This window comes from Leptinotarsa decemlineata, unplaced genomic scaffold, assembly GCF_025532065.1.
Source record: "Leptinotarsa decemlineata unplaced genomic scaffold, Ldec_3_MD MMD2_tig00026314_RagTag_RagTag, whole genome shotgun sequence".
Taxonomy (NCBI): Eukaryota; Metazoa; Arthropoda; class Insecta; order Coleoptera; family Chrysomelidae; genus Leptinotarsa; species Leptinotarsa decemlineata.
In genome coordinates, this window is record NW_027412684.1 from 7,979,478 (window position 1) to 8,003,558 (window position 24,081).

General features: G+C 33.8%; 3 protein-coding genes and 1 pseudogene across 3 annotated transcripts in view; 2 read left to right on the forward strand and 2 right to left on the reverse strand.

Annotated features, from left to right (window-relative positions):
* The window catches only part of LOC111507183 (protein croquemort), a 184,680-nt gene that overhangs the window by 74,823 nt on the left and 85,776 nt on the right, over positions 1–24,081 (forward strand). The window lies entirely within an intron of this gene.
* Positions 64–12,827, reverse strand: cos (kinesin-like protein costa). The gene is made up of 2 exons (XM_023160457.2): positions 10,252–12,827; positions 64–4,059 (listed from the first exon to the last, which is right to left on the reverse strand). The coding sequence occupies exons 1-2, from the start codon at positions 12,691–12,693 to the stop codon at positions 3,634–3,636; spliced, it is 2,868 nt and encodes a 955-aa protein (XP_023016225.2). The 5' UTR covers positions 12,694–12,827; the 3' UTR covers positions 64–3,633.
* Positions 4,067–6,475, reverse strand: LOC111505616 (NADH dehydrogenase [ubiquinone] 1 alpha subcomplex subunit 10, mitochondrial-like; annotated as a pseudogene).
* Positions 15,294–23,687, forward strand: CCT4 (Chaperonin containing TCP1 subunit 4). The gene is made up of 10 exons (XM_074181554.1): positions 15,294–15,535; positions 15,682–15,734; positions 15,897–15,986; positions 16,755–16,922; positions 18,165–18,318; positions 18,428–18,735; positions 21,494–21,725; positions 22,879–23,171; positions 23,231–23,410; positions 23,467–23,687. Exons 1-10 carry the CDS (start codon positions 15,427–15,429, stop codon positions 23,482–23,484), a joined length of 1,605 nt encoding a protein of 534 aa, XP_074037655.1. The 5' UTR covers positions 15,294–15,426; the 3' UTR covers positions 23,485–23,687.

Genomic DNA, 24,081 nt, shown 5'->3' on the forward strand with positions numbered 1-24,081 from the left:
AAACCAATTCGTGAGGTAATTTATCTGCAGAGAAATTAAAAAGAGGAAAAACAATACAAATAGTTCGTACTTTACGATTACACTTTATTTAAAAACAAATATCACAAAATCGTCATACATAAAATCAAGAACGGAAACTAAACAGATCTAAACAATGATTTTAAAATACAGTATTTGATAAAAATACATTGCGCTAAATAAAACGGGTAATGAAAATTTGGCAGTTCACTTGCTTCCTTCGGTCTTTCTCTGAATAATCTATAATACTAAATCAGTTTGAGGTAATGAACCAGTTTCATTCATAAGTAATTGAATTGAAAAAGAAAAAATCATGCAAGGGTTTTTCCAAACAGTTCCTTTATTATATATTGTGTTCTTCAAAATTCCGATGAAACAACTTTGATAACCCTTGAAATAGTTTTGTTAGACAGTTAACCAATCCCCATTCCTATAAGTTCATCAAAATAATGACTGTATGAGTAAAGAAGACATCTCCCCTTATAAAGATACCATCTATGGGATGGACTTATTACTAAATGATTATTTTATTTTTGAATCCTAGTTTAAGCCAATTTTTGTCAACAGCGTTCTGTATTCATCGACAATAAAGCATTTTTTGATTGACTGATTTGCACTGGATTACTTCGTTTCACTCAACTGTAAAGTGATCTATGAGCGAATTGTAATTTACAGATGTATATATCAATTGAACAGTGGCTTAGTAAAGTAAAAGATGGTGTTTTGTGAAATATTTAAGAAAAACTGTTTTTCAGAGTAAGGTTTTTACATAATCCTAATGTGTTGATATAACATTTTCAATTTATTTCCTCATTCATTACCAGAATTTAAATTTTAGTACAAAAATATGTCTAAAAAATCGCTCAAAAAACCCTGCCTGAGATTGAAATATCAAAGTTGATTGCTGGGGGGAAATTATTCAACAATTTCGAAACTTGACAAATTTGAAATTCTTTATGGGAGAGACGAAAAGAAGCCTGTTACTTTAAATTTTTGTCACAAATTCTAATACAAAACTTAATTTGATTTTTGACTGATCAACAATAATATTACAACTTTTCACAGAAAAAAGTTCAGATATTTAAGGTGTTTTGATACGAGGCTGAGTTGATAAGTGATCAGCAAGAGATGGCGCTGCCACTAACACCACCATGTCATTCTTAAATATTAATATTGAGATGACTGCTCGTCAATTTTCAGACATATTGAAGTTATTCAGTTTGTGTTTGAGACATTGAAAGTCAGTTAAGTTGAGTCAGAGAAAGAGAAAATTGAAGGATGTTTATGATGACTGTGTTCCTTCAATATCAACAATAAAATACTGGGCAGCAGAATTAAAACAAGTTCAAACATTTTTGACAATGAGCTGAGGCAGTGGGCATTTCAAATGAACGGGTACTTATTGTTTGGGTATGCAGAAGCTCTCTGCCAAGCGAATGCCATACCTGCTATCTGTTAAAAACATTATAGCCAGACCGTTACAGTTATTTGCTATCCTTAACTACAATTAGAAGGATTCCATATGCCATTTTGTAACCAAATACGAAACATGAACTCATCTTAATATGCCAGAGATCAAGGATAAGTCGAAACAGTAGATAACAGCTCCTTGCGAATGGAAGCCTAAGAGAAACGTTTGTTTATGAAAAAAAGAGCTTTTCCTCTTCCACCAAGACAATGTATATAGCCATCCACAATTCATGAATTGTGCTATGAATTAGTTACCATTCATCGTTTTCTCATGGAAAGAGGAAATAAAAGCATATAGTAAGTCTATATAATTCAAACCAATGAAAATATTTATACGTACATATACACACACATATATACATATGAAGATATGCTAAACAACAGATGTTTACCCCAATAAGGAAAATGTCCACATGTATAAAATGAGGAGGTAAGAAATAAAAATCAAGAGACGAAAATTACACAAAATATTAAATGGTGTAAGTTATTGCAGATGCTAAATGAAACTTGTAATTTAGTTCGACACCAACATTAACTTAGGGTACGATGTATTTTAGAGTAATTGTTAGTGGAAGTTATCATCATATAATTCGTCCACACTATAATAGGGTATATCTGAAAGTAAACCTTTGATTGCTTTTCTAAATTCTGAGGAGATTTCTACACATTTAACGTCGTTTGACAGGTGGTTGAATATTTTTAGGCCATTGTAAATTACTGAGCTTTTAGTAAGTGTCGAGGAGGAGTTAGAGGAGACCAAAGGAAATTAATCTCTTTACTTGTTTATCAAACAAGCTGTTTCTGAAATGAAAAATGCATGAACTGTCAAGAGAAGAGATAATGTATCACTCTACAAATTTATCAAGTACAAACACAGAATTCCTGGGAGTTCTAGAACATACTCCCCAGAACGGAATTCCATATCTCAAGTGAGAGTCTACTAGTGAATAGTAAACAGACTTAGCAGCAGAAAACCCTAATTATTCAGAAGTTATTCTTACCGCATAACAACCCGAAGAAAGTATAGGATAGTAATTGGAAAGTTGTTAATGGAACCCGAAAATATATCAAATTGTTGATATTTGAAGATAAAAGATTAACATCGCACCAGTCCTTGATAATCCTGATATCTGAAGATATAAACTGGTGGAGATCTGAGGTATTTTTACTATGCCATAGTAATGTGATATCATGTGTGAATATTGGGAACTTTCCCTTTATATTCAACGATATCGGATCATTTACATGCAAAAAAAATATAATGGGACCAAGAATAGACCCTTGAGGGACTCCATTGTTTATACTATTATTTTCTATTTAGTAATGATATATTCTACTACTACTATTTCAAAGTTTATCACCATTAGTTATCATAAATTTTTTTCAAGATCTCTAAGATATTAATATTCAACTGTGTGAATGTAGGCAATATGTTCAAAAACAAGCTTTTCACGAGATTCATTCTAGAAGACATGTTCTACTTATACCTAAGAAGTCTTATTCTGATGCACCCAAAGTACACCAATACAATAACGATAAGGAAAATGATTTTGAGAAAAAATTACGAAAACTACGGAATGAATAATTTCACCTAATATTTACAATAGTACGATAAATACTTATTCCTTTATATACATCTATTAAGTAATCTATACATGATTGGATATATACCAGAAGGTCAAGCTTTTACTTAGTCACAGATATGGTCAAAATGACATTTTCAAATCAATCAATGATTGAGTAGCGACATGATGAATTTTTGCCACCTTTCTATAAATATTGTCAATAAAATAATATTTTTCAATAAAAAATTTGAGCCATATCTGAAATCCTATCTACATTCAACAAAACAGATTCAGCTGAGAAAAATTCTCCATTCCCTTGCGAATCCAACAATTCACACCTAGAAGTAAATGCTGGTTTTTTTTCATCAATACTGATCCATTATTGCTTTCAACTACAAAAAGCTTCAATATTTTACTAACCAATTGAGTTACCAGCCACAGCCATAGCTGCCAAGTTTCAGTCGTCATGCATCCTCTTCCTAAAATGCCAAAAAAGGGCATCCCTTCTCAAAATACTCCATGGTGGAGAACCCCTTTTTCTGCCTGTTGTTCAAACTTTATGGTGAATTTCACACTATTCTCATTTAGTGGTTTGCTGAATAATCAATTTGTTTTTCTGTCTAGTGACTTTGGCTTGAGGGGCCGGCGTCACAGATTGTAATTGTCTAGGCACAATCTCTTGCCTGGCGATCCTCATCCTAGTGATCAGACTGCTCGTTTTACTGAGCTGTTTACTGGTACTGCCGACTGATCTCGGGACCAGTTTGTTACCTATAAGTCTCGGAATGTCCTGGTCCGGCTCCTCATTTGCAAGGAGGCGCATCCAAAGATGGATGTTGTCTTCATGTTGCCTTTGTTGCACAGCTATTCTCCTTTCTCCTTCCAATCGTACTTCCTGCAAGGTATGGCTCAGGTTTTGGACTCTGGAAACCAACTTCTCGTTTTCATTTTCGTAATCGGCCACCTGCATTTCTAGTTTCGTACTACTACTACGTAAATCGACAACCTGCAAAATATAAAAATATATGATTTGTACAATAATGATGATAATATACATTTCTTTCATTGGGAAGTATACAACTTCTTTTACAAAAGAGAAAGTATGCAGTAAGAAAGAAAACGTCACAAGCCTTTGGATGTGCAAGGCACACATGAGAGCCACACCATGTCTCACTAAGATACACAGGGCGCACTTGCAAGTCACAAAACCGATATTATCTGTTACAGGCCAGTGTTAGTGTTATCAGCACCAGCTAAACTTTCAGAGACTGTCATTGTCAAGCATATCTATAGATTATTTCCTCCCAAAATATCACTGTTCCAACATAGCTTCATGAAAGAAAGATCCACTGTTAGTAATCTTAGTAATGTTACACAATTTATAGCTGAAAACTTGGATAGTCTTGCTCAAGTGGACATTATATACACGGACTTTGCTGAAGCTTTTGATAAAGTCTCACATCCAATTCTTCTAAGAACCCTAGAATATGATTTCGGTTTTCATCCCAACCTGATGAAATTTTTCAGTTCATATCTAACCAATCAAAAACAAAGTATTACAGAAGTGAAAGGGCATAAATCCAGTCCATTTATTGCATTGTCAGTCTGACTTGAACATTTTTAGAAGAATATCAACAGTTGCAGATTGTGTACATCTCCAAAACAATATAAATAACATCTTTGAATGGTCAAAAAAGAACAAATTGTTATTCAACATTCAAAAGTGTAATACTATGACCTTCTCCTGAAAAAAAGTAAATATAACATACAGCCACGAGATGGATGGTATAAAACTCAACAGAACTCAAAAAATGACATACCTTGATGTTACTTTTGATTATGAATTATCATATACTGAATACTTATATATTTCATTTACCCAAGTTTAAATTAGCAGAAACAATGACCTTAACGCAATAAAATCAACTCTCAATCCTTCTTTCTTTCAAAGGTAAAGTTTCGCAGTGCAGGATTGACGTTTTGATAAATATCCACTGTCACCCACATTGATATTGTATCCTTTCTCATACCGTTGTCCAGGTGCCTCTTCTAGAAGTCTGAAATAAATTCCTGCATCCAGGGCATCATAAACCATTTCTGGCACCTCATAACAAGGGACATTACAATAGTTCATCAGTTTTTTTATCAGCATACTTGTGCCGCAAGCAACCCCTTTCTTCTTCCAATCTGTGAGCCCAGTCTTTCATCTGGCAAATCTATTGAAATCAATCCGTTCAATATCTTCGACGATTTCAATGTCACCTTCATTAGACCAATCGTAAATCAGCATATCTACATGTTTGCTAATCTCTTTTAAATAATTTTGCTTGTATTGCTTCTCAATTTCTGCTAAATACTGTGGAGTCAATATTGCGGAATCCTTTTGGTAGCTGATAGCTCGTGTTTTGATTCTTTCCATAACCTTTGGTACTGGAACGTCCAGATATATGACTAAATGAGATCTCAGAAGTTCATGAATTGTGTTGTCCCGAATTTCATAGTACTTCTTACGAGCTGCTCTAGGCAGATATCCTTGGCAACACAAAATCTGAATAGACACATGTCTAGAATTACTTCTTCTCCAGTGCTCAAAACATGAGCAAGGGCATCAATGTACTGAGAGAACCTCACAATATACTGCTGTATCTGGAACCTGGCAGTGTTTCTGTACTTGGGATTCTTCAGGAAATTCATCACATCATGCGTCCTACAACTTTCTGATATCAGAGGATCCAACTTCTCCAAATCGTAACCATAGCTGTTCATATAAATCATATCTATCTATCTATCAAATATCAATTTGAATGTACCTGCTTATGAAACTAGATCGTTTCGCACATTTTATATTGAATCGGCAAGAGCAAATTATTATCAAAATGCTCCATTAAATGCAATGTGCAATGCCTATAATAATGTACAAAATGACTGTGATATCTTCTTCCAAAATCTTGCTTGTTTTAGAAATAGGTTGTATCAAATTGTATATATAACTCTTGTTAAATATTTTTTTGTTAAACTTTTTTGTCATTTTGTTTTACTTATGTACTATTTGTGATACCTTTCCTACTCTGTAACTGGTCCATAGCCTGCAGAGTTTGAATAAATAAATAATGTGCAGCACCAACCATACATCAACACCAAAAGGTGTGCATTTGAAGTGTTAAGTTAGGTTTGTAAAACAAAAAAAAAGTATAACAACATAGAACCTGGTAGTTTTTTTCTACTACTTGAGAACCTTCTGATTTGTTCGTTAGTCCCAAGTCTCCGGAAAACACTGCCTCATGGGCTTAATTCGTGACACCCATTCCAACAATCATGATCCCTTTAATAGTTTAAACAGGTACCCGGTTATCCATAAATTGTTTGCCTCCAGTGAACCAGTGCCTCACATATGACGAGCTGTCTTTGTCCCTTTGTTGCATTGCCTGCAGTTGAGGTCTCCACTGTACAGTCCTATTTTGTTCAGGTGTCCTTTCAATGGACAGTATCCAGTGAGTAGCCCTGTAATTGTTCTGAGCCGATCCTTGGTTTGTTGAAACAGTTCTTCAGTTCTCTTTTTGGACGGTCTTTTATGAAGGTTTTCCTGTTTGTGTTCCCTGGTTCGGGGCCTATACAGTATGTAAAAGCCAAATGGAATAAATTCATTATTTCGGTTACGGTACATATTTTAAGAAAATCCCGAAACACGTCAAATTTAAATTATAATTTGACATACTTCAACGTAAAAATACCTTAAACCCCCATCGAATGAAAGGTACAACCCCCGATTTTTTAAATAGGAAGTATAGGCTTGTGATATATTCTTTGAAAGGTCTCTTCATTCTTTATTCAAAAATGTTATCGCTCTCAAGTTTATTGCAACAATTAAGATAAAATAAATTAAAATCACGTGGTTACCGAAATTCGATAAAATGCACGCAAAACGTATTGCAATATACTCAAAATTTATTTCATGTTGAGGTGTTGGTAATAAGAAAGTAACCAAAAAACCATACCAATGTTCTTTTTAGATGGTATCCTTTAATAAACTGTAAATAATTTCCGTGGCAACCTTAGTTTAAAACGCCTTGTCAACTTGTTTTGTATGTTACAACATTAGTTGTCAGTATTTTAATTTAAGTTTAAAGTTCGTTAACTTCAAGTCTGACAAATGATTAGATTAACGGAAATGCATAAGATAACAGTTTTACAAATGATTGTTTACGGAGATAAAACCCGAACACAATAGGAAGTAGCTCGCCAATTTCATGAGAAATTTCCTAATTTACCGCCCATATCTCAAGGAACAATAAGCAAAATAGAGAAGCAGTTTCGCGAGCTTGGTCATGCGGGGCAGATAAAAAAAGCAACTGCCAATGTAATGAGTGATGAACTCAAATTAGATGTGATGCTTGAGTTTAGGAAAACCCACATACATCGAGTAGACAGGCATCCACTACATTCAATGTTAGCCATACATTGATAGTAAACATATTGAAAAAAAATAAAATGCATCCCTATAAAATGATACCTACTCAGGAGCTCATGGAAGGCGATTTTGATAGAACTTATTTTTGTGAGCAAATGATGGACATGTTGGACAACAATATCATCCAATTAGAAGACGTCATGTTTTCTGATGAGTGTACTTTGTCTCTTAACGGTCATGCTAATCGGCAAAATTGCCGCTACTGGTCAACGGAAATTCCTCACTGGATGAGAGAAGAACACACGCAATACCCTTAAAAGGTTAATGTTTGGGCAGGGACTGTAGGAAACCATATCGTTGGTCCCTTTTTCATTGAGGGCAACTTGAATGGCAATAATTATTTGGCACTACTTAAAAATGATGTCATTCCAAGTTTAGCAAATTTATATCCTGATCCAGTAAACCCTCAAGTTCCAGTGAATTCGATATGGTTTCAGCAGCATTACCAAGTTAATATCCGGCAATACCTCGATACATTTCCCAATCGGTAGATAGGGAGGCGAGGATCGATTGAATGGCCAGCGCGATCACCTGATCTTTCATCATTAGATTTCTTTTTATGGGGATATGTAAAGAGCAATGTATACAAAACTAAACTTTCAGATTTTAATCACTTAAAAGAACGAATATTGCTTGCGATTAGGTCGGTCAAACCTGATATGTTAAATAATGTTAGAAGACAGTTTTATTTGAGATTGGGATGTTGCCAAGACGTTTGCGGTGAACGTTTTGAACATCAACTTCATTAACATTCATAGTTCTTTTGCGTATTCTACATTTCATTACGTTTCACATTACATTTTAGTTTTTGAGTGTATTTTATCGAATTTCAGTAACCACACGATTTTAATTTATTTTATCTTAATTGTTGCAGTAAACTTGAAAGCGATAACATTTTTGAATAGAGAATGAAGAGAGCTTTCAAGCGATATATCACAAACCTGTTGAGATTACTTAGTTTGAATAGGTTACTGAGAGACCAATTTGCAGTATATATCAATAAATCACTGTAACTAGTTTTACTAGCAAATAATTTTATTCAACAGGGCACCTTTATACACATATCAATGTATAATGTATATCTCTATATACTCAAATTCCTGAAAAGAACGCAAATAAGAAAATGAACAATTTAAACAAACATTATTCAACTTACGATTGTCCCTAATTCAAACAAATCTCAAAAGAGAATTTCAATATTAATCTCTTTCTTTCAATTTTACGTATTTTACTCAACAACTTTCTCCTGTCAGATGAGATTTTTATACATACAGGATGAATAATAACATTGAACGATTAAAATTGAAATACTCAAATTAAGTTCTACAAACGGTTCAAAAAAAATAAGAAATATTAATAATTTCTGAAAAATTAATAAATGTTAATGGTTATTTCTAACACAAACCTATAGTTCCCATTTAAAGAATTGGGGGTTGTACCTCTCATTCGAAGGGGGTTGAAGGTAGAGGTGGCATTTTTACGTTGAAGAATGTCAAATTATAATTTACATTTGACGTGTTTCGTTTTTTTTTTAATATGTACAGTAACCGAAATATTGAATTTATTTCATTTAGCTTTCATACAGTGTATATGGAGTTGATGATCTGTGTCTGGCAAACACATCAGTTTTTTGTTGCCTGCGATGTCTGAGTGTTTTGAAACCCAGTATATGGCCAATCTATTTCTGCCGCAAGTTTCCTCAAGCATTCACTTCTGGATTTGTTAGTCCCCCAAGTGCAGCCTGTCTGTCTGTGAAAATATTGCACAGCTCATTTCGATGAAGGCTCAATTTTTTTTTACACATTGCATAAACTTCAGTCTGGAAGACTGATGTGAACTAAGCGAGTAGGTAACCGAAATGAAGATTTTTCCCCTCTAAATAAATTTCAGCTCCTCTTCCATGTTCGGTTTTTAACCCGTCTATATACCAGGTGTTCCTGCTGAGTATATTCTCAGGATGACTGTTCAATCTTCACTCTTTGCAGTTTAACCGCAAATTTTGTGTCAAACGTGTATTTGGTGTCATTGTGGTCTGATGTTTGTTCCTCCACATATTTCAAACCTGGAAATTTGAACAAGTTGATATACTACTCTGTTCAGAAAATAAGATGAATGTTCATTTTTTTTTTCAAAAAATAACTATTAATGTTTCACTTGGTTTCTGGGTTTTGCCGTGGTCTTCTTTGGTTACAATCTCCATACATTTCAACTGCAACTACGGCAGTCATCTTCAGAGTCATCTTCAGTGGCGTGGTCGAAGTACTCTTCTTGATGTTTCAAATGAAACTGAAGCTCTTATTTCAGCCTATATTCATTTCTACACATTTACGCATGCTTTGCTGATAATAAATCTCATTATTGACAAAATGGTTAAGACTTTCCAGGCGAGATTTTCAGTGTCACGGTTTTTCAGATTCGAATGGCATCAATTTTGTAATTTCTTCGCGACGTTTCACTGGGGCCCATGGCTAGTCATGGAAGATAACTCAGGATGTATAAACCTCTGAAGAAGATAGCCTCTTGCCCCAGCAAAACTTCCGGAAGAAATTCCAAAAATTGACGGCTTTCAAACCCAAAAAATAATGACACTGAAAGTTTAACATTATTATTACTTTCACTATTGTACCGAGAAGTCCACAAGAAATATTAAAATATCGGTAAGTAGATTTAATAACTATTTTCAGGAAGACATAAAATGTTCATCTTGAAATAATCTATCTATAAGCATACCTTTTGAAAATAGTTGTGCAGCAACACCCTCATTTCATTATCGGTTAACTTCATGAGTCTGTCCATGAGTAGTTTGTCCCCTTGCTCCTCTATCCTCTCCAGAGCCATTTCACAAGCAGGCCTATGTCCACAAAGAATTTCATTTTTATATTCCATTACCAAATCTATGCCTTCTATTGCTTCCTCATACTGAAAGGCTTTCCTTTCCTCATATTCATTAAAAATCTTTTTACTTTGGGAGTTAGCTTCAAGCTTGAATTTTTGTTCTAGAAGAAAATCTCGTGTTTTCCTCAAATTTCTGATTTCGTGTCTCAGGTACTCTAGGTCTTCATTTGGCAAGGAAATTGTTAGACTGACTTCGTTTGACTTGCCCAAACTTGAGCGGGAAATTAAAGCAACAGCCTTGAGGTCGTCTTCACTCTTGTGCTTCTCACTATTAGAGCTCCCTTTAGAATCATTCGTCTTAGCAGACTCCTCCTTTATTTGGTCTTCATAATTTTGTCGTCTTTTTTCTCCTTCCTTCTTGTATCTTCTTAGCTTTTCCAGTTGTTTCTTAGAGGTGCGAATGCTTTCCTCTAATTCCATCAATTTTTTTCTTTCCTCTTCAGCTAAGTCCTTTAGGGATTTAGCATCCTGCAGCTTTGCTTCCAACTCTTCCAGTTCAACCTTGTACCTCCCCTCTGAGTAACGATTTTGTTGACTCTGAGCAAACAACAGTTTGGTTCGGGTATTTTCAATTTCCTTCTTCAAATATTGATATTTTTGATTTATTTTCAAGAGCGCGCTGGACTGAGTGTCCTTATGTTCTAAAAGCTGATGCATCAAGTCCTGTTTTACCTTGATAGTCTGCTCTAAATTCTTGATCTGTTTCTGACAACCTTCTATCATTGTTTTTATCTGCTTCAGAACTTTCTTTTTCATTTCGTATGTAAGAACGGTGTCTTCATTTTTCTGTTCACTGTCGAGTATATCATCTTCTTCGATGAACTTCATGGGACTGGAAGAAGCTACAGCTAAATTGATTTCTTCTGTCGAATGCATACTACCTCTTCTACACCTGTTGGCGCTCCTGGAGGAATGAGTATTGCTCGAACTGCTTGGGATATCCCTGTTTTTTGTCTCAGAAAATGTTACATTCTGCAAGTTGCTTGCTTCTGAAACCAAACGATCAGTAGTTTCTTTGAAGTTGTCCATGAGACTGTCCAACTTTTCCAGTAGAGTTTTAGATTCCTCCTCCTCTAAAATACCTTCGCTGTCACTAATACTTTCTGAACTATCTTCAATTTCTTCTTCGATCCTTTCCAGAGATCTGTGTGGTTCAGAATTTTCACTCAAGCACTCCTCACATTCTTGTTTTAGAGTAAGCCAGTGGGAGATCTGTTCCGTTTCTGTTTTATTTAAACCTCCGTTCAGAACAAGCTTTTGAAACAATTCCTCGGCATTAGAAACGAGCTTCAGCAGTTGAGCAGCTGCAAACTGTAGCCCAAATACATCCAGGCTATCTTGGAGAGTCTCGTATCTGACATATGAGTTTACGGTAACTATGTTCTTGATGCACTGGGCACGATAAACAAATTGTAGGGAGTATAGAGTTTCAACATAGTCTTGGAGTAAAGGGGATACACAGCAAATCACAAGGGTCTTAGCACGCCCTCCAAAAGAGTCCTTCAACAATGTAGTCAGTACTGACTGAGAATAAGGAACCTGGTTAATGTTGAATCCATTCATGTAAGGTTCAGATAAAAGAGTTACACATCGATGAAGGGCCTGAAGCCCTATATCTACAGGCATCGTTTGCATATACCCATTATTGTCATAGAGTATTTTTTCACTCCCTGCTAAATCAGCGAAGCTCACTGTGGACACTTTATGCTGAACAATTGAATCAGTAACCCACTGCTGCTCCAAAGTAAGAGTAAAAAGAGAATGAGCGCCCTTTGGTGTTATATTTGATAACCCAATCTGGATATGTCGAAAGGCATCTAAAATACCCATACACTCTATGCTCCCTCCACCCAGGAGGTCTTGGACATTATCTCCACATATTTGAGACCATGCTATGTGTATGGTAAAGCTTTTGTCACGATATTGTCCGACTTTTGAAAAAACTTCCCGAATGAATCTAGGTATGATTCCATGTTCTGATTCACTGGCAGCGAAATGAAAACCTGGACCATACAGAGTGTAAGTTTTTCCCGTACCTGATTGACCAATGGTTACAATAGAAACGTCACAACCCTCCAGTAAAAAATTCACCATTGGGGCAACAGTAGTGAAAACAGTACTCTGGCAGCAGTTTATGGGTAATGCGTGATTCACAGGATAAACTTGATTGTTGAGTTGTATTGTATTGTTCATAGGATCACTTTGAACATAAACCATTTCTCCATTATTATAATCAAAAGGACAAATCCTCACTGCCGTTTCTATTGGAATTTCCATCCTTGACTAAAACATCTAACCACTGTATATTACATTAATGAAAACATTCAGTTTTTCACTCAATATATTGATATATTCAGCAATTTGGCTTCAAAATGTAATGATATTTGACAGTAAATAGTAAACAAGAAAGGTGTGTTCATTTAATACAAGAGCGCTCGATTAGACACATTTTTTATTTGTCATTTGTCATAGTTGAAAAACATTGACAGAGTTTTAGGGAGGTTTTAGGTATGATTTGGAAAATTTACTTCAGTGAAATTTTTGACTCTTGTCAGCACATGTTATGTGCAGACACGAAAAAATGTTTGCATTTTGAAAAATAATGATGAATTACAGTGATGTATAAAAAATATCATTGATTTTGATAACAAATAATACCACATATGTCGACTTGTCATTCAGATATAATCGAACATTCCTTGACTCTGTGATCACGTGGTATCAAAGTTAGGTCAAATTTCTGGCGTCGAGAGATTTTGATATTCCATATATTTTCATGCCGTATATGTTCTCCTGTCTCCTAATTCATCTAATGTGTTGCTCTTATTAACGAAATTATACACCATCAAAAAATTTTTGAATTGTTTCCGTCCAAAGAAAATGGTTCTACCTAAATTAAGATCTACTCATCCCAGAACCATGAAGTTTAACTTAGGTTGGATATTCAAAATTCAGTCGACACACCAACATCTAAAATCGAATCATCTGCTTATAAACCATTTTACTGCTCTTCGAAGTCATTAATATTCCCCGACTTGAATTGATAATATTTCGAGTAATTTTCACTTATGAATAATATTAAGTGCACAGATATTTTCATCAGGACTTTCGGATCATGAAGCCATTAAATATATTATCAAATGTATCATTACTAGTGTGATATGTATATATATATATATATATATATATATATATATATATATATATATATTCTATATTCAACACTTTCATCCCAAAATTGTATACTGTGTCCTGTAATTGGGTCTAGTGTCTGTTTGGACAATAAAAGTTTTTTTTAATGTACTATAGATCCCGATGTTATGAAAGGTAATAAATATAAATATGAAAGACTATACAGCAATGCTTATGATAATAGGTTCTACCGAACTGTCTTGAATTCGACTGGAAAAACATATCCCAAAATGATCTTTTTCTTGTTTTCTATAACCAACTTACCAAAATGTCCAACATTTCGTTTCCTCTTCTAAAGATCAAAACAAAATATAAAAAGCCTTGGATAACGCAAGGAATTGAAATTTTATCAAGAAATCTTCGCTCTTCACATCACCTGCAGAAATTCACTGATAATCCTTACTTCCATTTATATTTCAAAAATTATTGGAGAATTTACAGAAATACCATCAGACTTTTCAAAAAAATGTACTTCAAAAATAGAATTAATAAAAATAGAATCATTGAATAAAACTGGCCGATACTTGATGAAAATCTTTATTAAAAAACTAATTATTACAGTTTATTGTATGATTTTCACTATAAAGAGTTTTACAAAAACCGCGACACGTGTTTCGCTATACAATAGCTTTCTCAAGTATAAACTGGGTTTATGCTACGAAAACACCATATCACGTTCTGGTAGAGTCTCACTCAAGGTACTATATACCTTTTCGAGATGTGTTCAGCCTAAATTTGCTGAAGTCTGTATTTTTATTACAGAAGAGAGCTATACGATACTTGTATAAAGCTAAACCTCGTGACTCATGCAGGCATAATTGTTCGTAGATGAACAATTTTCGACGGTTGTAGCTCTTTCCATTCTGGAGACAGTGTGTTTGATTGAAAAGGATCTTGTGGAACTTGGGGTTACCACCTATCACTATACAACTCGACAGAGTATACAAAACAATTTAAAATTACCTATCCCTTGCAACTCTTTGGTCAAGAACTCCTTACTTTACAATGGTATGAAAATATATAATCATCTGCTGAATTACCTACTCTAAAGAGACAAATATTGATACCAAATCATACAGAAAAATAATTGAAGGAATTTAAGTAGTAGACCCTCTTACAGTTTGACTGGGTTCTATACCGATCATTTTTAACCTAGCACATTTAATGTGTATGTTTATTTCAACCATTGTTTTTTATTCAGTGTTTTCTATATTTTAGTTTAGTATATTTTTATAATCATAGGATATTTATGTATTTTTTAATTTTTTTTTTACTAGCTTTGTCAACAAGAGTTATTCTTCGGACAATAAAGTATTACGTTGATAGAATTATTGCTATTATTAACTTCACCAACATTCAATTCTACTTCCAATACCTTATTACACTTTGAAATTTAAGCTGCACCAGCTGATGGAAATTTCATGATTTGGTGGATCAAGTTGTTGAATATAAAAACGAACGAAGTGGTAAACAAATCACTGGACGACCACACCTAACTACCCGATTGATATAAATAAATATGTACCTTCCTTCAACTCAGGTTAATAAAAAAATTTATATTATTACTCTGAGGTCTTCAATCGGTGGAATGCACCTGCACTATGGTAATTTCTTTCCTCTGTTACTATGCTTGGACTAAATAGCGGAGCGCAACGCGCAACACGTCACATGTCATTTATCAGCTGTCAATAGTGTCAATTAGAGTTTGTTTTGGTTTGGAGGGTGTAGACGATTTTTATATTGAAAATTAAATCCGTAATCATCCAATACTTGAAAAAATATATTTCTTAAAATTATTAACCATTTCAATAATTAAACATGACTGCTCCTACTGCTGGTGGTGATTCAAACAGGGGGAGAACACTAGCGTATAAAGATAAAAGTAAACCTGCTGATGTAAGAACCAGCAACATAAATGCCGCAAAAGGTGAATATCAAATATAATAAAAAGTATGCGATAATTTTCACCTAACCAAGTCAAAAATAGTTATTTATGAGATGTTATTTGAGCTGCCATTCGATTCCTTTGAAGAGAATAGCCTGTTTTTTCTAACAATAATGTTTAATTTTCAGCTGTTTGTGATGCAATTCGAACAAGTTTGGGTCCCAGAGGAATGGATAAAATGGTATGGCCAAATGTAATAACTAACCATGAATAAACTATGGAAATCTCCAAAACAGAAGTTTTGCATAACTAATATTCGATTCCTATAGAAAGAAAAAATAAATTTTCAAAATCGTCCAATTATAGTCAGTTGGGCTGACCATTTCAATTTTTCTTTTTCTAGATCCAGTCTGGAAATGGAGAAGTAACTATTACCAATGATGGGGCCACAATATTGAAGCAAATTAATGTTATACATCCTGCTGCCAAGATGGTATGTTTGTAATTGGTTCTGTTATTAACCATGGTTCTGTTAATACACAATATATGAATACCACTGAATCAAAGTTATTTACATGAAAATTAAACTAAAAGTATGAAATGTATATACTTTACAAATGAGACTTGAAGAAAATAATGAACATTACTATTTGTTTATATGTTTAACTAAATTTGCTTTCATGTTTCATTTGACTCATTAATTTCGCTGCACAAATGACAAATTTATGAAAAATTATTCCTGTCAACATTTTGAAGTGTGTAGGTATGTTGGAAAAGAAAAAAATTCCAGAACATTCATTTGAAAATTTTTGTGAAGTTTTTGTTAATCTGAGAAATTTTTCAATTGAGAAGTTTGACATGCAGATAAGATGTCTATTGAAACGAAAACACAAAATCAAAATCCTGTCAGTTGCCTTATACAAATCGTTGTGGTCTCTTGTGCTTCATGTTTGTGAAAGTATGTTACTTTACCTATCAGTCAATTTTTTACTTCTATAATAATTACACCAAAATACCTAACTCTAACAAACACACCAAGTCTAAAACAATAAACATTGACATGTTTCACATTCTGCTGCTTACCATTCAACTTCATCATTTGTGGAACATACTAATGCCTTCAGCAGTATAAATTTTTCCAGTATGGACATTTAAAAACCAGCTTTGAATAAGTTTGAGATTTGAAGGCCTGTAAGTGATCCAATCTATTGACTTTTGACTTCATGTCATGATTATTAGACCACCATAATTTTTATTTCAGTTGGTTGAGTTGTCAAGGGCCCAAGACATAGAAGCTGGAGATGGTACTACATCCGTTGTCGTTATTGCTGGAGCATTATTAGATGCCGCAGAGAAGTTGCTACATCGTGGAATCCATCCCACTGCAATTTCTGAGTCATTCCAAAGAGCAGCAGTGCTAGCTCTTGAGGTAAGAGAATGAAATTTTCTCAATTATTTTGGTGGTGGTACTTTTCATATGTATCTTCATATATTTCAAGCAAGTCCACTATTTTCCATTAACTGAAATTATACAAACAAAAAAAAAAATTATTTTAATAGCAGTTGGAAGTTAAATCCTTGGGCATATTGATTGAATCCTTAAATTGGGTTCTCACGGCGATGGTATTTGTAAGAAACTCAGTAATTAATTTTTTGCAATAAAATTGATGAAAAACTATATTGATCAGAAATGTCTATTATGCAATGGTTTTTTCACAAATTTCCCTGAATATCATGAATTGTTACAGTACAGATTCGAATAAGGTTTTCATAGGACAAAAACAGGTCAAAAAACAAAAACAGTTCATTATTCTTATATTTATTTTGTGATCAAAATGGTCAAATTAATTAATATTATTGATTATGATTATGATCCAAATGTATCCTACGGCATTCATTAAAACAGTTGAGGTTGTCTTGAAGTTTCAAACAATATGCATAGATCCTATTAGGAGGTGATGATAACTTACTGATTCCAACAAATAAACAAAAGTAATAAATGAAATTAGTTACATGGGTCTGTGTAAGTATGTTGAACCTTTCCACAAAATATAACCATACGAATCAGGGGCACCCATTGAGGACTTTAGTTAAACAAAGTAAAACATTGAACATTCAGGCTCTATAACTACAGCTTATTTAAATAATGTAATAAAATAATGTGTGAAAAAAATATACAACTGACTGGCAGATGAAGTAAACCAAGTAGAATTGATAAAGCTTAAATTTATCAGCAGACAATAATCCTTTAGAACTACTAATGAAAGGTACAGGGTCATTGATAGTGTGGACCACTACTATTCAATAGTAGTGCTCCACAATGGTTACCTTGAGGCACCCCAGATGAAACATTTATTGTTTGAAAAATAGAATTATTAATTTTTACCCATCTTTCAAAAAGATTCTAATCCACAGTATTATGGTACCAATGTCTAGTTCAGTAATTATATGATTTATCAACCAAAAAGATCACTCAGCAAACGAGCTCAACTTGGACTTATGTGATCGATTTGAATAGGTGTGAGCCACAATAAACCGCTGGTTGCACTTTAGTTCAAGTTTAAAAATCATATTGATATTTTTTGGATTCAACATATCAATCGATAGGATACTTGTAACACTTGTGTCTGATTTTTGTTTTTTCTTTTGACTTTTAAAATTCACATTTCAGATATTGAATGAAATTTCAACTCCTGTTGAGATTACAAACAGAGAAGAACTGATAAAGAGTGCCTCAACTTCTCTCAACTCCAAAGTTGTGTCACAACAGTCCAGCCATTTAGGGCCTTTGGCAGTAGATGCAGTACTCAGAATAGTGGAACCTGGTAAGTTTAAAACTAGAGTTATGATCATCTTTCAGAAATTATATATGATTCTTAAATTCATAAAGGTATCATTGTGAACAAACTCAGTGGTGTTTCTGTTATTTTATAGGACGCGAGCAGGCTTGTAATCTTAACGATATCAAAGTTATCAAGCAATTAGGGGGAACTGTAGAAGACACAGAGTTAGTCGAAGGAATCGTGTTCCCTCAGAGATCTTCAAATGTTTCTGGGCCAAAACGTATTGAAAAAGCTAAGATTGGATTCATCCAGTTCTGCATTTCACCTCCCAAAACAGACATGGACCACAACGTTATTGTGTCAGACTACGCTGCAATGGATAGAGTTCTGAAAGAAGAAAGAGCTTACATTCTGAATATCGTTAAACAAATTAAGAAAGCTGGATGCAACGTTCTTCTGGTAATAATATTCTTTATTAACATCAGTGCACCATATCGGATGAGGATTTTATTTGGAGCACATGTATTTTTTTAAGTTGGCTAATCTGTTTCACTTTTTGATCTTGCAGTTTAAAATAATACTTTTCCTGGATTATGGAAGATATCACGAGTTTGTCCCATTTTTAAGTCTGGAGATCCATCTGATATTCAGAATTATCGTTCTATTTCATTCCTATCGAACTTTGCTAAACTTGTCCAAATTGTTATTTATAATCTCATACATTCCTCAGTTCGTAATATCATATCTCCGCAACAACATGGATTTATATCTTAACAAATCCACCATAAATTTAATTGTATTGGTTCAAAATGTTACTGATGCCTTTGATAATTATGGTCAAGTTGATGTGATATACACTGACGTTGCTAAAGCATTTGATCAACTTGATCACATGACCCTTCTACAAAAACTCCACCAACTTGGTTTCCATAATTCAACAATTCTTTTCATTAAATCCTACGTACTTCAACGCGAACAGTTTGTATCATATAACGGTTCTGATTCTTTTTATTACAATCCTTCATGAGTTATTTTTTGCAGATGATTCAAAACTATATTTATCTATCAAAACTATCGAAGATTGTATTACATTGCAACAACAGTTACAAAATATACAGATTTGCTGTGAAGTTAACAAACTATATCTGCATGCAAATGTAAAGTAGTGTCTTATAGTAGGAAAATGTTAGTCTCTCTCTCTCTTCTTTATTGGCCGATGCTTCCTGTTCAGGCGCAATTGGGGCCAGCTCAATACGGGGGGTTGTCCTTGTCTGGGTTAGCACTCAGTAACAACCCTTATATTTTAATTCTGAATCATGCTGTCGACTTCTTAGTGTTTGTTCGTCTACTTCTTCTCATGCTATGAGAATGTTAGGGATTGACAAAGATACACAAACAAAATGTTCTGGGATATATGATGGAGTTTAAGTATAGGAATTTAGTTTAATAAAGATTTATAGTTTGATTTTATTGTAATCTAAAAATTGGATAAGAATCTTTGTGATTTGTATATTCAGATTACGAAAAACTTGAAATATGTTAAAGGGGGAATTAATACCATGTTTAATAAGTTCAAAATAAATATCTCTGTTAGGGATAACATTGATAGGGCATTCCAGGAAAATATGGTTTACGTTTTCTACTAGACCGCATTCACAGTATGGGTGATCAACTATTCCTAACTTGTACTGATGTTCTTTAGTATGACAATGACCGGTTTTCATCCGTATTATGGTGGTGATGTGTCTCCTATCTATGTATGGTAGGGAGAATAATGCTATTTTACTGGGGTATTTTTCATGGACTTTGTTATAGGATTTACCTGTTTTTATAATGTCATTTTCCCATAGCGACTTGAAGTTTTTTATGATATTATTTTTTAAAATCCAGTATACTGTGTTGTTGTCTATTTTGATTTTTAATGGGATGTTCAAGTTGGTTCCTATTTTTGATAAACAATCTGCTCTCTCATTCCCTATGATGTCTGAATGTCCAGGTATCCATACAAATTTGAAAATGATATTGTTTAAAGAGGTGTGATATGCCATATTCCTGATCGAAAGACTAATGTGGTCGATTTTGGAAGTAACTTTTTTCAGCAAGATTTTTTCTAATGCACTTTTGGCGTCTGTAAGTATTAAATTTTTTTTTAAATTTTTTCTTAAACATGTCATCATACCTTCGTGGATAGCTATTAATTCTGCTTCACATATGTTTAATATGTCAGAAAATGTTAGTCATTAGTACATTTATCGATTAGTTACCATTTCACTGTCACATAGTATCTCAATTAAAGATCTTGGTAAGTTTATGGCTTTATTGTTCGCAATTGTAGATTTTTTTCAATTATATCTCCTCTAATATCTCTTTATGTACCTTATGTAAGGTCAAAATTAGAATATGGCTCTGTTCAATGGTCCCCATTCTACAATTGCTATAATACATTAATTGAAAAAGCTCAACGTTGTTTCCTAAGGTTTATTTACTTCAAATCTCATGGTACCTCTCCTGATAGAGGTATTCCGTACGAATTTCTCATTATTACATTGAATATCAAGTTACGTAGAAAACTTGCTGAAATAGTTTTTCTATATAAATTACTGTACAGCAATGTGGATTCTTTGTAGGTGTTATCTGTTATAAAATTCTGTGTACCTCATTTTAGAACTGGAAATACAAAAATTTTTTACTGCCGACTGGCCAGAACCAATTTGTAAGTCAAGTCACCCATCTTTAGCGTTTGCAATAATTTCAAATTCGAATTTGTGTGATATCAATTTTGACTTCCTAGAATATATTGGTAAAACTGCATCTCAGTTTTTCATGAAGAATTTTTAATTTCTGGTAAAGTTTTTTTTTATTATTTTATTTTATTATATTCTTGTTCTTCATTTTCTCAAATTGTGATTTTGTAGTTAAAGTCACCTATATTACTTTTTTAATATACTTAGTTAACCCTGTAAATGGTTTTTAACTGTTAGGTAATAAAGGCTATTATTAAGCAGTTGTTTATATTGTCCATTTTAAGTTTTATTTTGTTACTTTATTGTATTTATTTCCCATTTAGTATTCATATTTGATGAGATAACAGCACTCATAATTAAAATGACTACTGACAAAAAGGGTAGCCATAACAGAAAACATACCTGTGCTTCAAATAAAATCCTTATGGGATATGGACTATTGAGTAATTCCATTCTAATAATAACTGTTGCAGATCCAAAAATCTATACTGAGAGATGCCGTATCCGATTTAGCACTACACTTTTTGGACAAGATAAAATGCATGGTAATCAAAGACATCGAGAGAGAAGATGTGGAATTTGTTTGTAAATCTCTAGGGTGTCGCCCTATTGCGTCGTTGGATCATTTTGTAGCTGAAAATCTGGTGTCAGCTGATCTAGTAGAAGAGCTTGGAGCTGCTGGCAATAGAATGGTTAAAATTACAGGTAATATAAAAAAATATTTTAGGATTGAAGGAAAATTTCCTGTCAAATCAATTTGCTTAATTTTAAAATATTCTGCTTGTTCGGTGTCATAGAAATCAAACTTGGTTAGGCTATTAAATGTCTACTTTTATATTGCTCATTCTCACGTCATCTTTATTATCATATCTTGGGGACGTGCCGGGGGTCCCCAAGAGTTCAGACAAGATGAATAATATTGATATTCAATATGCGTTTTCAAGATATTTGTAGACCAACTTTCCTAGAGGGCGAAAGTCCTTTTTATTTCTCTAGTCAGACGGTAGCTGGTTGCTTTGTGAGAATGGTTTTTTTTTACTCATTCAATCCTGATTGTGGAATTTTTTATTTTCACTGCCCACTAAATAAATAGTCATCTCTTTTTCTGCGAAAAGTATTTTCCATTATTCCACATAAAAACGAAATTCAAGGATATCATAGAAAATTTTATAGTAAGTTACTTATAACCAGCTACAAAAACTAAAAACAATAATAACAACAGCGAATAAACTAAACACATCAATTTCCGACCGTTTATTATAACTAATCTGATGCCCGTGATACCGTCGAATCATTCGATACTACAGCACTGAACACGTTGGATGAGAATATTATCCTAAGACCGGTTGAAGGTCCCCGGACACTCGGGCGGATCACGTGGTTAGCGAGCCTACTGGTTGTATTATTCTACTGTGATTCCGAATTAATGGAAAGTTTGGATTACTGGATTATAAAGGAAAATTATAAAAATAAAATAGTGTCTTGTGTTTCCGTTTACTTGACATTTTTAACTACACGTTATTCTCACTTCAAAACGGCAGGTAAATACGTATGCACGTACACGTGATAAGTTTTGAGGTTGGACTACTAGACAACGAGAGACGGAGCGAATAGACACAGAGGGTCGAGGGAGGCGTAGGCGGAGGGTGCCAGATTATTGGACGTATCAGTCTATTGGAGTGCCGGATTAGTGAGATTCTACTGTACCTGTATAACTCAATTTCTTATTGTTTCTGAAGTTTTCATTTTGGTTTTAAGAAATATCTCATTTTGTTAGTGACATAATTTGAAATAAAGTGAGGAAGGTCTTGCAACGATTTTCTAAATGTGAAAAATTAACTTTTATATGTGTTTGTAGGTGCTCAGAACGCTGGACACACTGTTACACTTCTTGTACGAGGATCGAATAAACTGGTTCTCGAAGAAGCGGATCGCTCTATTCATGACGCCCTGTGTGTCATTCGTTGTCTTGTTCGTAAGCAGGCAGTGATTGCAGGAGGAGGAGCACCTGAAATTGAGATAGCTCTCAAGTTAGCCGCTATAGCGAACAGATTGGAAGGCATAGATGCAATTTGTACAAGAGCTTATGCCAATGCCTTGGAAATCATCCCATTCACCTTGGCAGAAAACGCCGGGTTGAATCCTATTCAGGTATTTTATTCAAAACCAGACTGACTGGCTTGTGAATACTAAAGTGCTATATATTTTAGACCGTTACAGAGTTGAGGAATCGCCATGCCAAAGGAGAAATATCAGCTGGAATTAATGTTCGAAAGGGGACCATTTCCGATATTCTGGAAGAAAATGTCGTTCAGCCCCTTTTAGTAAGCACATCTGCCTTGAGTTTGGCCACAGAAACTGTCAGGTCAATTCTGAAAATTGATGATATTGTGAGTAATTGATGTTGATGTTTGAGATAGTAAACTGATATAACCCTATTTTTCAGGTGAACACTATAACATAAGATCTGGATATTGAATCAAACTAACTTATTAATCTTAGTTTATTCTCATTCGTTTTCTCATTTTCTTTGTCAGTTCAGGTTTTAACGGATATGTAACATTTGTAACACCTTAGTACCTTTCTGCTCTAATATTTTGACTATCTTCACCTAGCTTAACATTTTTAAATAATGTTTTGAAATTAAAATCTCATCACTGAAATAAATGCTTTTTTATTTCTTCCATTGAACCAATTGATGAAAGATATTACAGAGAGTTTTATAGGAAAGTTAAACATGTGATGGAATCGGCCGATTTTGATGAAAATCCACAACGTATTCAAGAAATACTTTATTGTGAGATTTTCACTCAACAGTTTTACAACACTCAAAGGTTTGAAAAACGCAACACGTGTTTCGCTATACAATAGCTTCTTCAGGTGTAACAATTAACCCTTTATTTTTGATTATGAAACTTTTGGAAAGAGAAATTTAATCTAATAAGCACACGTCAAACAGGAGCGGATCTAGGAATTTATTGAGGGAGGCGCACTTGAAATAAATTTTTCTCTATTAAAAAAATTAAAATGAAGATGTTTAGTGAACACGGTATTATTTTGA